The 16,704-nt window shown below is 44.3% G+C and overlaps 1 protein-coding gene across 1 annotated transcript in view; it reads right to left on the bottom strand.

Annotated features, from left to right (window-relative positions):
- Positions 1–3,033: 3,033 nt before the first annotated feature.
- The window catches only part of Krt23 (keratin 23), a 14,828-nt gene continuing 1,157 nt past the window's right edge, over positions 3,034–16,704 (bottom strand). The window contains exons 2-8 of the mRNA XM_041644063.1: positions 11,546–11,628; positions 10,560–10,716; positions 7,608–7,769; positions 7,402–7,524; positions 5,854–6,074; positions 5,059–5,090; positions 3,034–3,397 (exon numbers count right to left, since the gene is read on the bottom strand). Of these exons, the coding sequence (XP_041499997.1) occupies positions 3,303–3,397; positions 5,059–5,090; positions 5,854–6,074; positions 7,402–7,524; positions 7,608–7,769; positions 10,560–10,716; positions 11,546–11,628 (873 nt within the window). The 3' untranslated portion in view covers positions 3,034–3,302. The remainder of the gene's footprint in view (positions 3,398–5,058; positions 5,091–5,853; positions 6,075–7,401; positions 7,525–7,607; positions 7,770–10,559; positions 10,717–11,545; positions 11,629–16,704) is intronic.

A 16,704-nucleotide genomic window follows, 5' to 3' on the forward strand; every position in this document is an offset into this window, starting at 1 on the left:
TTTTGTAGGTTTTACTCTGCCTTGGCATGTGCCTTTCTTCCAGGCATTCTTTTTTCTGTTGGTGCTGGGGATCGAACCCACAGCCTTGCGTGTGGGATGCGGGCACTCTAGCACCATGTTACACCCTCCACCTCTCTCAGGAACTTTTTGAGGAACATTCAGACTTCAACTTGAGAAGAACGTGTACAGTGGTCCTTTGGCATTTGAAGAGGAGTAGATTGGGGTTATTACTAAAATCCATGGAAGTTCAAGTTCGTCATACATAATGTCATAGCATTTTAGTATAACCTATACATTACTTACAATACTCATTGCAAAGCAAATTGTTATAAACTATTGTTCAAGGGATTGTGACAAGGAAAAAGGTCTGTACATGCTCAATACAAATCCAATTAGTTTTCCAAATAATTTTGACATGGGAGTAGCAGAATCTATCGATGCCTGCCCCAGTGGTGTGGGAGGGGATGGATGAAAATTTTGTGAATATTTTTTTATGTTTTAAGGAAGAATGTTCAGAGTAGCAGAATGAGTGGGTGTTAAAATGGAAAAAATTATTTTTAGATCTGCTTGGAGATCTGTGCCCTGTTAACATAGATTCTTTGAGTAGAATGAAACAGTAAAAGATAATCAATTGTCTCTAATGTGGAGTCGTTCAAAATCCCATCTGCTGTGGAATTACCCTTCTGTACACTCTGTGAATATGTGTCCATATGATTGGTTTAATAAACAAGCTGACTGGCCAATAGCTGGACAGGATAAAGTTAGGCAGGAAAGTCGAACTGAGACTGATGGAAAGAGGAGGGACAGAATCAGAGGAATTGCCAACCAGACACAAGACAAGTCGAATACACAAAATGGGACAGAGGTAGAAGACATGAGCCTTGGGTAGCACATAGGTCGATAGAAATGGGTTAAGTTGAAAGAGTTAGTTAGTAGCAAGCCTGAGCTGTTGGCTGAGCATTTAAATTTATGTCAAGTCTCCGAGTCATTTTTTTGGGGAAGCAACTGCTGATTATTTGGGAACAGGCAGTCAAGCCAGGAAACTTCTGTCTATACACATCACTATGGATGGATACAGAACACAGAGGAGTCACTGGAGAGACCTGTGTGTTTGCTATCTTTCAGCCTCTCTGAAACAGTCAAATCAGAAAGACAAACTTAAAACTTCGCACCTGGATTCATGGAATTTAATTGAATCAGTATTTTTTTTTTATTCCTAGTGATATGGCTAGCCTATTTTCCTTATTCTGTTTGTTTTTCATCTAGATCATTAGATTTTTTTTTTCATTCTTGGGATATTAAAGTTCAGAAACACTAATTGTTGCATTAAAGGGAAAACAAAATCAGGTTTAACAGATTATCAGTTTAGAAATCATTAACTGTAATCCTTTGAAAGAGACTAGTAAGGGCTGGAGCGATGGCACAGTGGCTAAGGGCAGGAGAGATGGCACCGTGGCTAAGGGCTGGAGAGATGGCACAGTGGCTAAGGGCAGGAGAGATGGCACAGTGGCTAAGGGCAGGAGAGATGGCACCGTGGCTAAGGTCCCTGGCTGCTTTCCCAGGGAACTGGGTCCAGTTCCCAGCACCCATATGGTGGCTCACAGCTCTCTGTAACTCCAGCTCTCAGAGATCTGACACCCTCTGGTCTCCTCAGTCACTGTACGCAATGATGCATAGATACATGCAGATTTAACAGTCGTACACATTAAAACATTTTAAAAGGAGAGTAGGAAAGCTAATGAAAATGAGATGCTGAAAACGGGACAGATGACAAAGGCGTACAACCGTGTCTACTTTTAGCTTAATGAGTTACTGCTGGAGGGACCACGAGACACAGACCTCTCTCCAGCAGTACCGGCCCAGCGAGCCTTTGGCTCAACACTCTCACCTCTCTGAGCATCAGGTTATTTGTTTGTAAAATGGATGACTTTGCCCATTTTGTGCTTGTCATCTCTTAAGTTGCTGATAGCTCAGCATTCCATGTTCCCACCTTGTGATGATGTCTAAAACAGACAGATGAACTTCTTCTAGCTCTCCCACCCCCCACCCCCCCCAGCAGAGCCCTTCCAATCCAGACACAGAAGAACGACTTACTCTCCTAGAACCTGAGAATATGGCCTCTTCTCAAGGGGACAGGGGTCATCATATCAGTAGTTTAGCCGCCAGCCATAGAGTCCCCAGAAATCTCTGGATCCTGACATTTGCAATTTGGGTCTTAGTGTTCCTGTGTAATGACATTTAGCCCCTCAAATCTCATTTTCTTTCTTAATTTTAGCTTTAATTTTCACACTCAGCTCCTCTCTTACATGCATTTGGCTACCTCAGGAGAGCTTTCAGAGATTCCTTCCTCCACATCCCCACCCCCTTTTCTGTTAGCATCGTTTAGAGGGCCTTAAGAACCACACCTCATCCCTGAGTTGCATAGCTTCAGGGTGACCTGATGGAGGAAGGTCATTGGTTAAAAAAATAAAGAAACTGCTTGGCTGGCCCTCATAGGTTAGAACACAGGTGGGTGGAGAAAACAGAACAGAATGCTGGGAGGAAGAGGAAGTGAGCTCAGACTCCACAGCTCTCCTCTCAGGGGCAGACGCCTCAGAGAGACGCCATGCTCCCAGCTCCTGGGCAGACACACGCGATGAAGCTCTGACCCACGATGGATGTAGGCTAGAATCTTCCCGGTAAGCGCACCTAGCTGTGCTACATAGAATATTAGAAATGGGCTAGTCCAGGTGTGAGAGTTAGCCTAGAAGAGGCTAGATAGAAATGGGCCAAGCAGTGTTTAAATGAATACAGTTTGTGTGTTGTTATTTTGGGCATAAGCTAGCAGGCGGCTGGGGTGTTGGGGACGCAGCCCCGCCACCGCTCGTATTACTACAGTGACCATTCGGACAAGTGCTCAGTTACTGGGGACACGTCTGACATTTGAAGATCCCTTTGGATCTTTCACAGAAGTGCTCCACAAGCATCTCAGTAGAAAAACACTGAGGTCCTGTCTTGTCTGGTGGCGTAAGAAAAGACAGGATGCAACCTGTATGGAGGTTTATTAGTTACAAACCAGATGCACATTGATGGGCCCCTGGGAGAGCAGGAGAGTAGAGCCTTAATTTATAAACTTCTTCTTTAACTCAAATATTCCAGCAATATGTTAAGAGCATTATGGGAAGTAAGGTGAGACCATTACGGAGAAAAGTTTCTGAATCCGAAAACTCCAAGGATTCCCAGTGAGACTCACCCATTAGTGTCTACGCAAGAATTTTCCACTGGGGAACAAGGCTTTTAAAATGGCCAGAGACTTACTGGCCTCACACATGCTTTTGGATCTCATTCACTTGAGAAAGAACTATTCTTCCATTGACGCTTTCTTGAGTGATGGCCTTGATCATTGAAGTTGCAGATCCTGAGGGAAAGAGTACCAAAAAGTCACTGTCAGGCTCCCCCCACCCTGTGAACTGTGTTCATGTTCACTTTCAAGCCCCCAGCCCCCGCAGGGTTCCTGTGTCTTGCAAAATGCTCACTCTGCTGCAGGGAGAAAGGATCTTAGCATAAAGGAAACCCCCACTTCCTCCAGAAAGCAAAGGCCTCTGAACATTGCCAGTTTCTGGAGATCTGGAGCCTGATGCAGAAGCTGACCTCTGGCCAGCAGCTCGTGAGAAGCGCTTTCTACTCACGAGGACTCTGCAGCTCTTCACCACAGACAGTGAGTTTACAGAGCATTTCATGTCATGCAGGACATCTTGTTTTAAGTTCTAGAAGCATGGCACGGATGGGGAGAAGCCAGAACACTTCACTGTTTCAAAGACATCTTCTCTTATTTGAATAAGCGCTTTGCTGAAACATTAATAAACTGGTTCTAGGCCACAGGGAAGAATAGAAACTATTAATATAGGTATAAAGGGAAATGCAAAAATCAAATGAAAAATCAAGTCCCTTGTGAAGTACACAGTTGATCAAGTACTGGGCTACCCACCCCTGGGTATAGTTAAGGAGTTTTGTACCCTCTGTTTGCAGAAACAGGGCAGTTAGGCCAGCTGCTCTGGAATGGTTAGCTCAACTCAGATTCTCTGAATCTCTAATGCCTTAAATAATTTTATTAAAAACTGAATCAGAAAGTGATGCATTAACCTACATGCCTGTGTCCCGAACTTTTCTATTGTATATTCATGATAATCTGAGAAAACATGATTCCTGGGTCAAAAATGTGAGAATATTGAATTGGGCAAAGTAAAAACTTTGGTTGTTTTTCTCTTTCCTGTCCCCCTTCTTCCTCGCAGAAGTGTTTGCTCTGTCTTTAGGACACTGTGAGACAGCAGGTCTACCCAAGAGAAGAAAACGTGTGTGTCTCGTTTCCCACCTCATTTGGCTTCACACCACATCAGTCACTCTCTACTCAAATCTCACGGGTAGCCCTGCTTTTCCACAGAGTCAGGTTTGGGAACTGATGCGATGATATTTCCTAAGAGTCTAAGGGACAGACTTCATTATTCAGGAGAGACAGAACGCTCTCAACCATCACTTGAATCTGTGTTCTCTTGCAAAGAGCTTGCATATACAAGCTGAACCTCCCTTATTCAAAATCTCCAAGTCCCAAATGATCCAAATTCTCAAGCTTTTGGAGACATGATGCTATGAGGAGGACATTACATACTCCAAGACTTTACTTCATACAAAAGTTATTTCATATATTGTTATATATATTATAATGTGGTCTATATATAGGTTACATATGCATGAAGTATAACTGAACTTCATGTTTAGTGTCGGGTTCCATCCTCAAGATATCTCATCATGCACATTAAAATATATAGTAAAAAACCCCATTCAAACTCCTAATTCATTTATTCCTAAGTTCTTTGAATAAGAGCTACTCAGTTACTGCTCTACTGGTTACATAACCAGGGTTCACTTTTTTTCTGTGGCTCCTAACTTGTTAACTTAGTTGAAGATTTCTTTCTGGTCATCTGGGAGGAAAATAAAAATTGAGCTCAGGACATTTGGGAGCCGAGTAAGGATTCTGGCAAATGTGGGCAATGTTGGACAGTGAAACAGGGCCTCTTTTACCTTTTGTTCCCAACTCCGGTCCATCCATTGTCCTATGGAGGCAAGAGAGAAAGATGGAAAGTCACCTTAGCAATCGTCAGCCCTTGACTCCTTTTCTTGCGTGTTACTTTTCAGCTCTTTAGGGAGGGTAGTTGAGCCTGGTAGATGCAAGATTATGAGTTTGTGGAGGCTAGCTGGGTCCCTCAGAGGAGAGGACCACCTCCCAGATGTTCTGGAGTCAGGGAATTCTCCCAAGTTTTTCTATCTCTCTTTCCAGGGCCCTGCAGACTTTGCCTCATGGGTCTCAGTCTGGACCCATGAGATACTCAGACTGCTCATAGTTTCACCCAGCCACATTTTATTTATATACTTGGACAAAAAAACTTCTGGCCCATTTGTCGGGCCATAGAACATGTGTGGACTCTTCATGGCTAGTATTCCCTTGGATGGTCGAAGCATTAGTTTGAAAATCTTGACTGTCTTAGGAATCTTTCTCTGCTGTTAGTTTAAAACATTTCCTCTGACTTTTGTGTTTTATTTCTGAGCTCAAATTGTATGACCTCTATTGGAGAAACACAGTAGTCAAATCTTTTTGCCCTTCTGCCATCCCTGCTTGGAGTCAATACTTTATTAACTGTTCTGAGTGCAGGGAGAACCAGCCTTTTAGCTCATATTTGATGAGAGACACAATTGAGGAATATTCCAGAAAACAATTAGCCTTTCTCTTTAGAGCCACTGTGGCCTAGACCCCGGGGAGAAGGCATTCCCATGTACAAGAGCATCATGTCCAGCATGTTCCATCCATGACTGCCTTACCCTTCAAAGTCTCCCTCCAGGAGCTGGCGGTAGGTGGCAATTTCCTTCTCTAGATGAGTTTTGATGCCCAGCAACACTTTGTGTTCATTGTTCTGACGCTCCAGGTCTTGGCGCAGCTGCATCAGCTCCTCCTCATAGTGGGAGATGATCTGCTGCATGTCCTGGAGGCGGCAGGAGTACCGAGTCTGCGTCTCTGTCAGCATGTTTTCCAAAGCAGATTTCTGAAAGAGGCAAGGAAGGGCCCATTCGCTAGTCCACTGGGGACCTTGGCAACACGGGCTTGTTCAGTGTCGACTTTCCCCACCACTCTGCTAGGTGTTTTGAGAAACAGGCTGACTTACAGAGTTGGGACTTGGGGTTGGTGCTGCTCGTCTGGTGCTATGTTTGGGGCGTAAAGCCGTGGTGTCAGGGAGCTCATGACAATTCCACTGCCTTCTAGCTCTGCTGGTTTACTCTACTACCCAATGGGGATCGAACACAGGCTGCCTGGCTCTGAACCATTCCTAATGTTTCTTTTTTATCTCTGGTTGGATGAAAAACTCCAGGAGGGAGAGACTGCATCCTCAGAGAGCAATCTGATACAGGGATGCTATGTGCAGTTGGACTAAAGATGAACAATGATCACTTTTTAGGATAAATATGCCCACAACCATTATTCCCCTATAACACCGAACATTCCTATCTACGTAAAAATGACTTAGATGCTGATCTTAAATTCATATGATAGCTGAGTGTCCAGTTGTTCGGTGAATCTAGTCTTGGTCTTCAGTGATAATTTCAGCACTGACAGGTGGCCATTTTTGAGGATGTTCTGAAACTTCAGAATGAAGCCTCTCAGCTAGGGTTGAGATCAAGTCCTCATGTTGTTTGGATTTACCACCTGCATTTCTGTACCATATTACTTTAAACGGAAGGAGAAAAATCCTAATTGTATTACCTATTTACACTATATGCAGGGAATTGCCTGATAGATTACACACAACAAGCTCTGGGAGCAGCATTCGTACACAGCATCTTAAACCAGGATGAAGATAGACATGGCTTAGCCTCAAGAACATATGCAGGATAGTGGGTGATATGTCATATGTATAATAAATAGAGCATTCCACTGGAGTCAGCGAGGGCTAAGTTTGCCACTCATCACGCTAGTGCCGGATTGTCTGTCTATTGGAATTTGGGGAACACACCAGTTACAAGTGGAGTGAGAACTGGTAGACAATATGAGGGGGGAGAGGTGTCCAGCATCCACTATCCCTGAAATCCCAGTTTCACCACCAATAGCTCACTAGTTGTGTGACCTTTACCAGATTCATTCACTGTCTGGAGCTTGGGTTTCCTTATCTTTAGGATGAAAGGGCTAAGACCTACCCAGAAAGGTGAATATAATGTGATTAACAGCATCGGGCATAACGAGCCACTCACCACTCCCTCAGAGTCTAGCTGTGTTTCCAAAACATTCTGCACATATTGCTCATCATGAACAACTGGGATGGACAGTGGAGAATGAGAGAAGTCCCAAGGAGACTGGGGACCTGGGGCTCAACTCACCCTGCTGTGCTGTGCCCGCAGGTCAATCTCTAGGGCCTGGAACGTTCGCCTCAGCTCATGGATGTCATTTTGGTTGCCCTGTACGGGTGCCAGGCTGGTCGCCTCCTGGGACATGGCTGCTGACTGTGAACCAAGCATAAGCAGATGCATTGGTGTGGTGATGTGTGGCTGTGGAAGGCTTGGGAGGTCAGGTCACTTTCCTTTACCTGCTCTCTAAACCAGGTGTCCAGCTCTTGGTGTTTCTTCTTTATTATTTGCTCATATTCCTGCCTCATGTCTTCCAGGACCTTAATGAGATCCTCCCCTGGAGTGGTGTCCACCTTCACGTTGACCTTGAAGTCACTTGGCAGATGATTCTCCTCCATGTCCTGTTTAATAACAGAGAAAGACAGTGAAGTGGCCCATGGCCATCAGAAGGCTGGATGATTATGTTGATTGGCACTGGTACATTGTTCTATTTATGTGGTTTCCACTCTCGCTTCATAGTTATTACGAATTGATTATTGGTGGGGCAGCTTCATAGTTATTACGAATTGATTAACCATTGTGTGCGAATTCTCTAAAACTTTATAAAGAGTAACATAACACATGTCCTATGGTTTGGGGAGTAAGTGTCTCCCCTGCAAAGGGCCGTGTGCTGAGGGCTTGATTCTCAGCCAATAGCATTTTCTTGGTTGCTTTGGGAAGCTTCAGGAGGTGGAGCTTTGCTGGTGGGTCCCTGTGGGTGGGTTAATGGAGAGAGCTTATCCCTGGCCCCATCCTATCTGCTATTTCTTGTTAGCTATGAAGTGAAGAAAGTCTTTTGTCCTATACTCCTGTTGCGTGGGCCCAGTAGCCATGGATTGAGCCTCTGAAGCTGAGCAAAACTCCGTTTCCCAGTCCTTAAGGTGTTCCCATCAGAGTCATAGGAATGAGAAATAGCACACTCAGAAAACACCTGGGAACTTGTATAGGGGCGTCTTCACCTCCTGAAGGATAGAGAAGGAGAGAGAGAGAGAGAGAGAGAGAGAGAGAGAGAGAGAGAGAGAGAGGAGAAATAGAGGGAGAAGGGGGAGGGAAAAGGAGAGAGGAGGAGAGGGAGAAGGGGTTGGGGAAGAGAGAGAAAAAAGAAGAGAGAGGAAGGGAGGGGGAGGGAGGGAGAGAGCGCTCGCCTGTGCAGGAACAAATACTCACAAGGACCCACCCCTTGCATTCTACTTCCTCCCTATGTAGTCCACCTCCCAAAGTCCCATGAATGGGGACAGAGCATTCAAAGCCCAAATTGGCAGAGGACAATTCGTGTTCAAACTATAACAACACATAGTCAGATGGTTTCTTTGATTTAATCCCTTGGTTGAGAATATTCCAGAAACAATTACATGTCTGAAGCAAATAGACTCCTTTATAGCAAATATTCTTTGCTAATGTGTCTATGTATTTAAGTGGCCAATATTTTCAGGTCTAGGCCAAAGCTTTGGGGAAGCAGTTAGTTCAGGAACCAAAAGTCAGACGTTAGAGAGACTTTTAAAATGCCGTGCCTTATGCTTCATGGAAACCAAGAGGCCACAGGAAAGGTGTGACTAGCCATCACTGTCTAGACAGCTATTCAGAATCCTAGCTCTGATGTTTAGAAGCAACTGGATTTGCCCAACATGTTTTTATGCCCTTTTGCTAGTCTCAGGGACTTAATATGAATGACAGGTATTTTTGCAGTTCAGTTACATGCTTCTGTAGCTGAGGATTCTTGAGTTTTGTGTTTCAGCATCTTCTTTCTACCATTGTCCTTGCTTTCTGCACATTACCAACGAAGGAAGCTTGGTCTCACATTTACTCTCTATCTTTGCCTCTGTTTCTTTCAATGCATGTGTTCATATATGTATGTAAATACATGTACCCAGTGCAAATGCATTTAGAGGCCAGAGGTTGCCCTCCACTTTATTTTTGGGTCTCTCAATGAACATAAAACTCTGCAATCTGGCAATACAGGCTGACTAGTCAACCCCAGGCATCCCCCTGTCTCTGTTTTTTTCTAGTGCTGGGGTGACAGGCACATGCCCCCACACCAGGGTTTTTTTTATGTGTGTGCTGGGGGGGTTTGAATTTACGTCCTTAGCTTCTGTAGCAAGCACTGTACCGACTGAGCTTTCTTCCCAGTCCCACTTAATTATTATAGTTTTGCATCTTTAAGTGCATCCTGTGCACACATGTGTGTAAGCATGCTTGCATGTATACGTGCACATTCATGTTCATATGTATGGTACCTCAATACTGATGCTATCAGTCTTCCTTCACTGTTAATGTGGGAGACCCCTCTGTGTGCCTTGATTAGCATTAATGAATAAAGAACCTGCCTTGGCCTGTTGATAGGGCAGAACTTAGGTAGGCAGGAAAACTGGACTGAATGCTGGGAGGAAGAAGGTGGAGTTGGAGAGACACCATGGATCCCCCGGAGACAAATGCTGGGAATTTTACTGGGTAAGTCACTGCCACTGGCAATACACAGATTAATAGAAATGGGTTAAATTAAGATGTAAGAATTAGCCAATAAGAAACTAGAGCTAATGGGCCAAGCAGTGATTTAATTAATACAGTTTCTGTGTGGTTATTTCGGGGCTAAGCTAGCAGGGTGGCCGGGTCGAACAAGTGGGCCTTCCCTGCAACACACGGTTATCCACTTTTTTATTTTATTGAGTCAGGGTCTCTTGCTGAACCCAGAGCTCATTCATTTGGTTAGTGTTAGCCAGCCAGGTTTTCCTGTGGATCCAATCTCTGGCTCCCCAGTTCCAGGATTACAGGAAGCACCACATCTGCCTAGGGGGCTTTGGGGATCCAAACTGTGATCCTTATGCTTACCTAGCAAACACTATCCCCACTGAGACATCTTCCCAGTCCTGATTCTTACAGTATTATACTAATGAGTCAGGGAAGCCAGTGTGTGATAACAAATTTCTACTATTATTACGTTGTTGCCAGTTCCTGTTCATTATCACGGTACTAGGTTACATTTGACATCTAAGAAGATAACGGTGAAATTAGAAAGAACTCAATGTTTCTATGGTTCCATATGAGGGACATTGGAACTGGCACTCAGGTGGTGGCCTCATCTGTTACTATGGGATCACCCTGGAATGGTGAAGTTAGGGGCAGACCTGGTTCCCAGGAGCCCAGGGCAGTCCCACCTGCTCATGGCGCTTCTTCATGAGGATGAGTTCCTTTCTCATTCCCTCCACCTCCTGTTCCAGGTCTGTCGTGACAATGGTCAGATCATCCAAGGTCTTTCGGAGTCTCTCGACTTCAATTTCCAACTCTTTCTTAAAGGAGTGTTCACTTTCAAACCTTTGATGAGAGAGGTGGGGTTAGAACACTCCTGCTGTTGGAAGGCCGTGGGCTTGGCCAGAGTCCACGTGGGTTGAGAAGGGGCTTTCTTACTTTCCAGGTGGAAGTAAGAGGCATGCAGGACATCATCAGCCATTGATACATTGAAACGGCATATACAGGGGTATAGAACATTGTTCCATGCTGTGCTTGTCTGTGTTGATGACTCGGTGCCTCCTTCTAAATGCAGCACAGAAGAGAACACACACAGACCTGGATCTGCCACTTAGCTTTGTTACCCACCAGTATCTTGTGTATTTGCTTCATCTAGATTTATTGCTGAAACTTTGTTTTTGTGGTAGCTGGTAGTTCATTTATTTTTGGGATAAGGTCTTGCTAAGTAGCTCAGGATGCTCTTGAACTCAATATGTATCCCAGGTTGTTCTCAAATGCACCACCCTGCTGCCTCTGCAAGAGCTTCCAAGAGCTGAGATTGCAAGCGTGCACCAATATACATGGCTCATGGCTGAAAATGTTCAAAGCAAATTATGGACATTATGTCATTTGAACCCTAACTGCAGCAGAGTGCATCTAATAAAAAAGATATTTTTTTTTCTGTATAAGTACAACAAAATTACCATCCCTAAAATGAAAAGTTTTTTTTAATAGAGTCTGATTCTTAATTCATATTCAGATCTTCACATGCTTTCATGCGCACTTTATATCTGGCTTATTTAAATTGCACAGGACTCTCGCTGTGCCCTTTTAAGTATAATCCAGCAAGATTTTGGCAGCCTGTTGCAGCAGGCCGAGCTTCCCTTTTGTGGAACTCTGTGAAGAAGGGACTTACTTGGTGTTGAAGTCATCCACTGCCATCCTGGCATTGTCAATGAGCACAACAATTTGAGCATTGGTCATCTTACTTTCCACAATCTGTAAAACAGGTACGGTGAAAATTAGTCCAGTGGAGCAGATCCACCCACGACAGCTGCGTGTCTCAGCTCCAGTTTCCTCTGCCAGAAGCTTGCAGCACAGACAATATCCTTTTCCTTCTTGAAAACTTCTATTTATTTATTTAGCAGAATGGTGAGAATCAAGTCACGTGTGCCAGGTGAAAAACACAGAAAGAATACGTCTGCTGTTGGTCTCTGTGTCTTTTTATTCATTCATCTTTCCCCCCTTCTTTTCTTTATTGTTATTGCTATTACTATTATTATTTAACCCACTAAGCCCAATTAGGGCTATCCAATCCCTCCCCCAAAGAAAAATAACTCTCTCTCTTCAAGTAGTCTCTGACTGCCAGTAGCTCCTCAGCTAGGGGTGGGGCCTCATGATCCCATTTCCCCTGTGCTGGAAGTTTTAACTGGCTTGGTCTCATGCAGGTCTCGTGAAGGTACCATGGCTTCTGTGAGTTCCTGTGTGCTGAAGTGGTGGTCATGCTTCCCAAATGCGGAACATTTCACATCTCTCCTCCCCATCCTCTACCTTTCACATTCTCTGCCCTCTCTTTCAGTGTTCCCTGTGCTTCGGGGAGCAGGGCAGACAGAAATAGATGCCCTGTCTCTATCTGGGCATCCACAGTTGTTTGTTCTCAGCAATGAGGACAGTTAGGAGTCTCTGCTAGCTGCTATCCATTGTCGTAAGAAGCTTCTCTTACGAGACTGAGAACAGCACAAGTTTATCTAGCTCTTTGACAGGCTGGGGTTGATGTGACCACTGGAGGAAGTGGGGCAAAAGATAGAAACTTTCAGACAGTGAGAAATTGACCCCGTTTCCTTACATCAAATGTGGGCCCTTTTTCCATTCATAATGTCCTGTATAACCAACTGCTCAGACAACAGCTCCAATGGGTGTTTTTTTTTTTAAATGTAAATAAAACTTATGGGCCGCGCCTCTTGGTAATGCCTTCCAGTTGTCTAGTGACGTGAACACGACTTAGTGGTTTGCTTACAATCTGAAAGTGTTAGAGTTTGGGTTATGGGACTTTTTGTTTCAAAAGAAAGGGGTGTGTGTGTGTGTGTGTGTGTGTGTGGTGTGTTTGCATGCATGTGCTCATGCGTGGGCTTCAGAAGGACAGAGGAGGACCTCAAGTGTCCCTCTCTGTCACTACTTTCCTTATTCCTTTCAGCCAGGGTTTCTTACTAAACCTGGAGTTCGGGCGGCGACCAGCACCCTCAGCAATCCTCCTGTCTCCCACTTCTCCTGACTAGTCCTGGGGCTACAGGTATGTGTAGTTATTACTGGCTTTTGACATGAAGGTTGAGGATCCAAACCCAGGTCTTCAGGCTTGCACAACAGTTGTCCTCTCCCACGCAGCCATCCCCCAGCGTCTGGATTTTTTTCTGATTGTGACTATAGGGTAAGACTTCCTAAAGTACAGTTGTTAGCTTCGATGTGTGTGATTCTTACACTTGACATAGTCACCCTTCCTCCATGATTGCTAATCTGAAGCATACTTCAGATAGTCGTCATATAAAACAATCATTATTATTTTGCCCAAAGTGACGAGATCCACATATGTAAACTTCAGGAAGATGTATGTATTTGTAATATATTTGTGATGAGATTGTCTCTATGGAAGCTATTAAAACAAGAACTGAGTGAATTCTCTACCATCGAATGGTGCTACTTAAGAAGTTTCTACAGTATTAAAGCCTCCAGCTAAAACGGGTAGCTAGATAGTCCCTTAAGTTTTATTTACATTAAGAAAAAAAAACACCCATTGGAGCTGTTTGTCTGAGCAATTGGTTATACAAGACATTATGATTGGAGAAAGGGCCCACTTTTGATGTGGGGAAACGGGGTCAATTTCTCATTGTCTGAAAGTTTCTATCTTATGTAAGAAGCATTGTGACAGAGTAGAAACTGTAGCATTTCTTCGGACTGACTTCTTTCCCCATCAGGCTGCATCCTGTCCTTGTGCTTCAGTCCCATGGTTACAATAAGGGGCTTGGATTAATTATAAACAGGAGATCCTTGCTTTAAGCTTTCGCAAAGCAGCTGGAGTCACAGAACCCTGTGGCATTCCCATTGTATTTGTACAGCTAATCCTTTTATTTAGAGAGAATTTTTCTTAAGGCAAAGCTCTTCCTTAACACAAAGGTGCCTTTTAAAACCCTGGTCCTATTTAAAGCTTCACCAAGGACTTGGAATTTGCTCCTGTGAATGCACAATGCAGCCTTCAGAAGTCAGGGGAACGCTGGGCTTGGCACTCCGAGAGCAGGGCTGGGGTCCTGTCTTACACATTAGCTGGCTGAGCCCATCCGAGTCTCAGTGTCTGCATCCGTAAAATGGTGAGAACAGTAATAATGGCCACTCACCCATGCATTGTGAGCGTTAGGAGATGGTAAATGAGATAATATTGCACACATACTTGTCATACTCCAGGGATTCTGGAAGGTTCATTGAATTTTGCCCTGAAAGTGAAAACTGCAGGTCCATCCTGGCTGATTGCCCACAGTGCTGCTTTATGGCATTTTTACCAGAATTCTCCCTTCTAGGCTTCTTAATCCTGGTATTATTTACTCATGCAAAGTAAAAGTAGCTCCATCCCCAAAGCTCAGCACCCTGAGCACCTTCTTCCTCGTGAACCGAGTGACTGTAGTCATCCACACTACTGGGCTGGTTAGCAGCCCCACAGTGCACACATCAAAACCAGACGAGTAAAAACTCACTTATTTGACTTTTTGACTTATTTGATTTTTCCAAGTTAAAGTGATCACTTCTCCTTTGAGAAGCCAACATCAAGTATGTAATTCCTCCCCAGCCAGCATTCTTGCGGTCCATGTGAGCGAGGCCTTGGAGTGTACGTGGCGTAAAGCACATGTAGGGTGGATGATGTAGCTCAGTTTGCAGAATGCTTGCCTAGCATGGGCTCAATACCCAGCACTGCATAAATGAAACATGATGGCACATTCTTAAAATCCCAGTACAGAAGAGGTGAAGACAGGAGGATCAGAAGTTCAAGATCATCCTCAGATACATAGTGAGTTCAAGGCCAATCTGGGCTACATGGAAACCAATTTTCTCTCTCCTATCTATCTGTCTGTCTATCTATCTATCTATCTATCTATCTATCTATCTATCTATCTTTGTGTATTTATGTGCATGTGGCTGAGTGTATATATGTGTGCACACAGAAGCCTAAAGAGAACAGAGAGGCCATTGGATCCCCTGAAACTGGGGTTACAGGTGGTTGTGAGCCATCTTGTGAGGTCTGGGAACTAAACTTAGGTCCTCTGCAAGGACTGTAAATCCTCTTAACCACGGAGCCATCTCTCCAGCACCCACATCTCATATTTGAAACTTCTCACTGTTTGGGTTTACTTAATATGGTATTATAATGCAGCCATTATTTCTGAGACTTCCTTCATAGTCATAAATGGATTGGGATGGATTGAGAAATAGTATATGAGGCATAGATTTTTAAACTGCATGTTATAATAATTGTCTATATTCTCCCCAAGGCCCTGAGTTCATTCTTTGAAAAAAATCTAGTTAGTGTGTTAGCATAGTATCATTGCCCCAAGGCATGTAATCTCCTACTCAGTAGAGGCAAGAAGACAATTTGACCATGCTCCCAAATGTCACATGCTGAGAATCACCAGAGAGTTTTATGAATGATATTCCTATGGCTATGTCCAATTCTGTGTTTTGAAAGGTTTGGAATCACTTTTGAACTGCATTTTTTCCTAGACTTTTGGAGTAGCACTTAACATTACAAAATGAGGGGAAAATGTTGTATTTGCTCAGAATATTTCAGCAGGACCCAGGGAGAGCAAGGCCCAGGAGACTGAGGCACCTTTTAGGACCTCAGTTGCAAACAGGGGAAGTCAGGAATGACAGACAACCTTGACCTTCAAGAGTGACACTCTTCCAAAGCAGAGAAAGTGAAACATCCAAAGTACCGTCTAGAAAAACTTGAACCTTGACCTGTTTGGCTTCAGAATCCAGAGTTCTGGCCTGGCAGAGAGTGGGCTAGCTGCCCATCTTCACAGCTGAATCCACTCATTTCCCCCTCTCATTTCTGTTCTAAGGGATTTAGAAAAGCAAGCCGAAAGGACGTATCCAGTTTCAGTCTCTTGGTGTGGAAGCTGGGGATAAAAATATTTGCTCCGCCGAGATATATAAGAACTGAATGATACGTTCTGAACCACGGGTGGCATGAATAGTTCTGCCAACCTGCTGCCTCGTTCTTGAGAACAATACACACATTTCATCTTTGTACCAGGCTGGCGAGTTGGCACCATGCTGAAGTGGAGGCGGGATCATTTGAAAGAGACCCGAGTGAAAGTCCCACCTCTGCCTTTTGCTGGGGCCTTCGGGGGTTAGTTCACATTTTTTGAACTTGAATTTCCTAACAGCTGGTGTGAGAAGTAAGTCAGGTAATATAGATCAGTCCCACCGTTGCAGAAAGCCCTTGTTGTGTTTGACCCCCTCCCCCCACTGCTTGGCATACAGGAAGTGCCCACTATTGGTTTCCTTCTCCTTCCTCCCTCTCCCTACTTGTCTCTGCTATTGGGATCCATGCTGTTGGGATCCACGCTCCTGGCTGACCATTGGCAAACATCATCTTTTCCCTCCATTCTAAAGCCAAAGCAGCTTCGTTAAATGAAAAGCCCTGTGTGGACGTTGAGTCACCTTGTTTTCTTCACAAAGACAGCCGCGCACTCTGTAGTTAAGGCAATTACACACTCAGTTATTAGGCTGATTATTCAATAATTAGGGGTCATTACAAGGACAGATTTATGTTATCTTGATTGGTCCTTCCTACATTCAAGCAAAGATGGCTGAGTGTTGTGAAATAACATGGTATTCATATTGGAAGCCTGCGATGGCCTTTCCAGGGTAGGGTGAACATCATGAGTTCACAGGGGTTTTCCTGGAACTCCTTCATACAAAGGGGAGGTGCGTAACTGTGAGATGCCTCCCTCTACCTTGCATCCAGACACCCCAGAAGGTGGGACCTTAGCTTTTTCGATGCTTGGTTGAGAAGCATGCTGTTTCTTG

The sequence above is a fragment of the Microtus oregoni genome, unplaced genomic scaffold (assembly GCF_018167655.1).
Source record: "Microtus oregoni isolate MIOR12 unplaced genomic scaffold, Mior012 000091F_ref0000469, whole genome shotgun sequence".
Taxonomy (NCBI): domain Eukaryota; kingdom Metazoa; phylum Chordata; class Mammalia; order Rodentia; family Cricetidae; genus Microtus; species Microtus oregoni.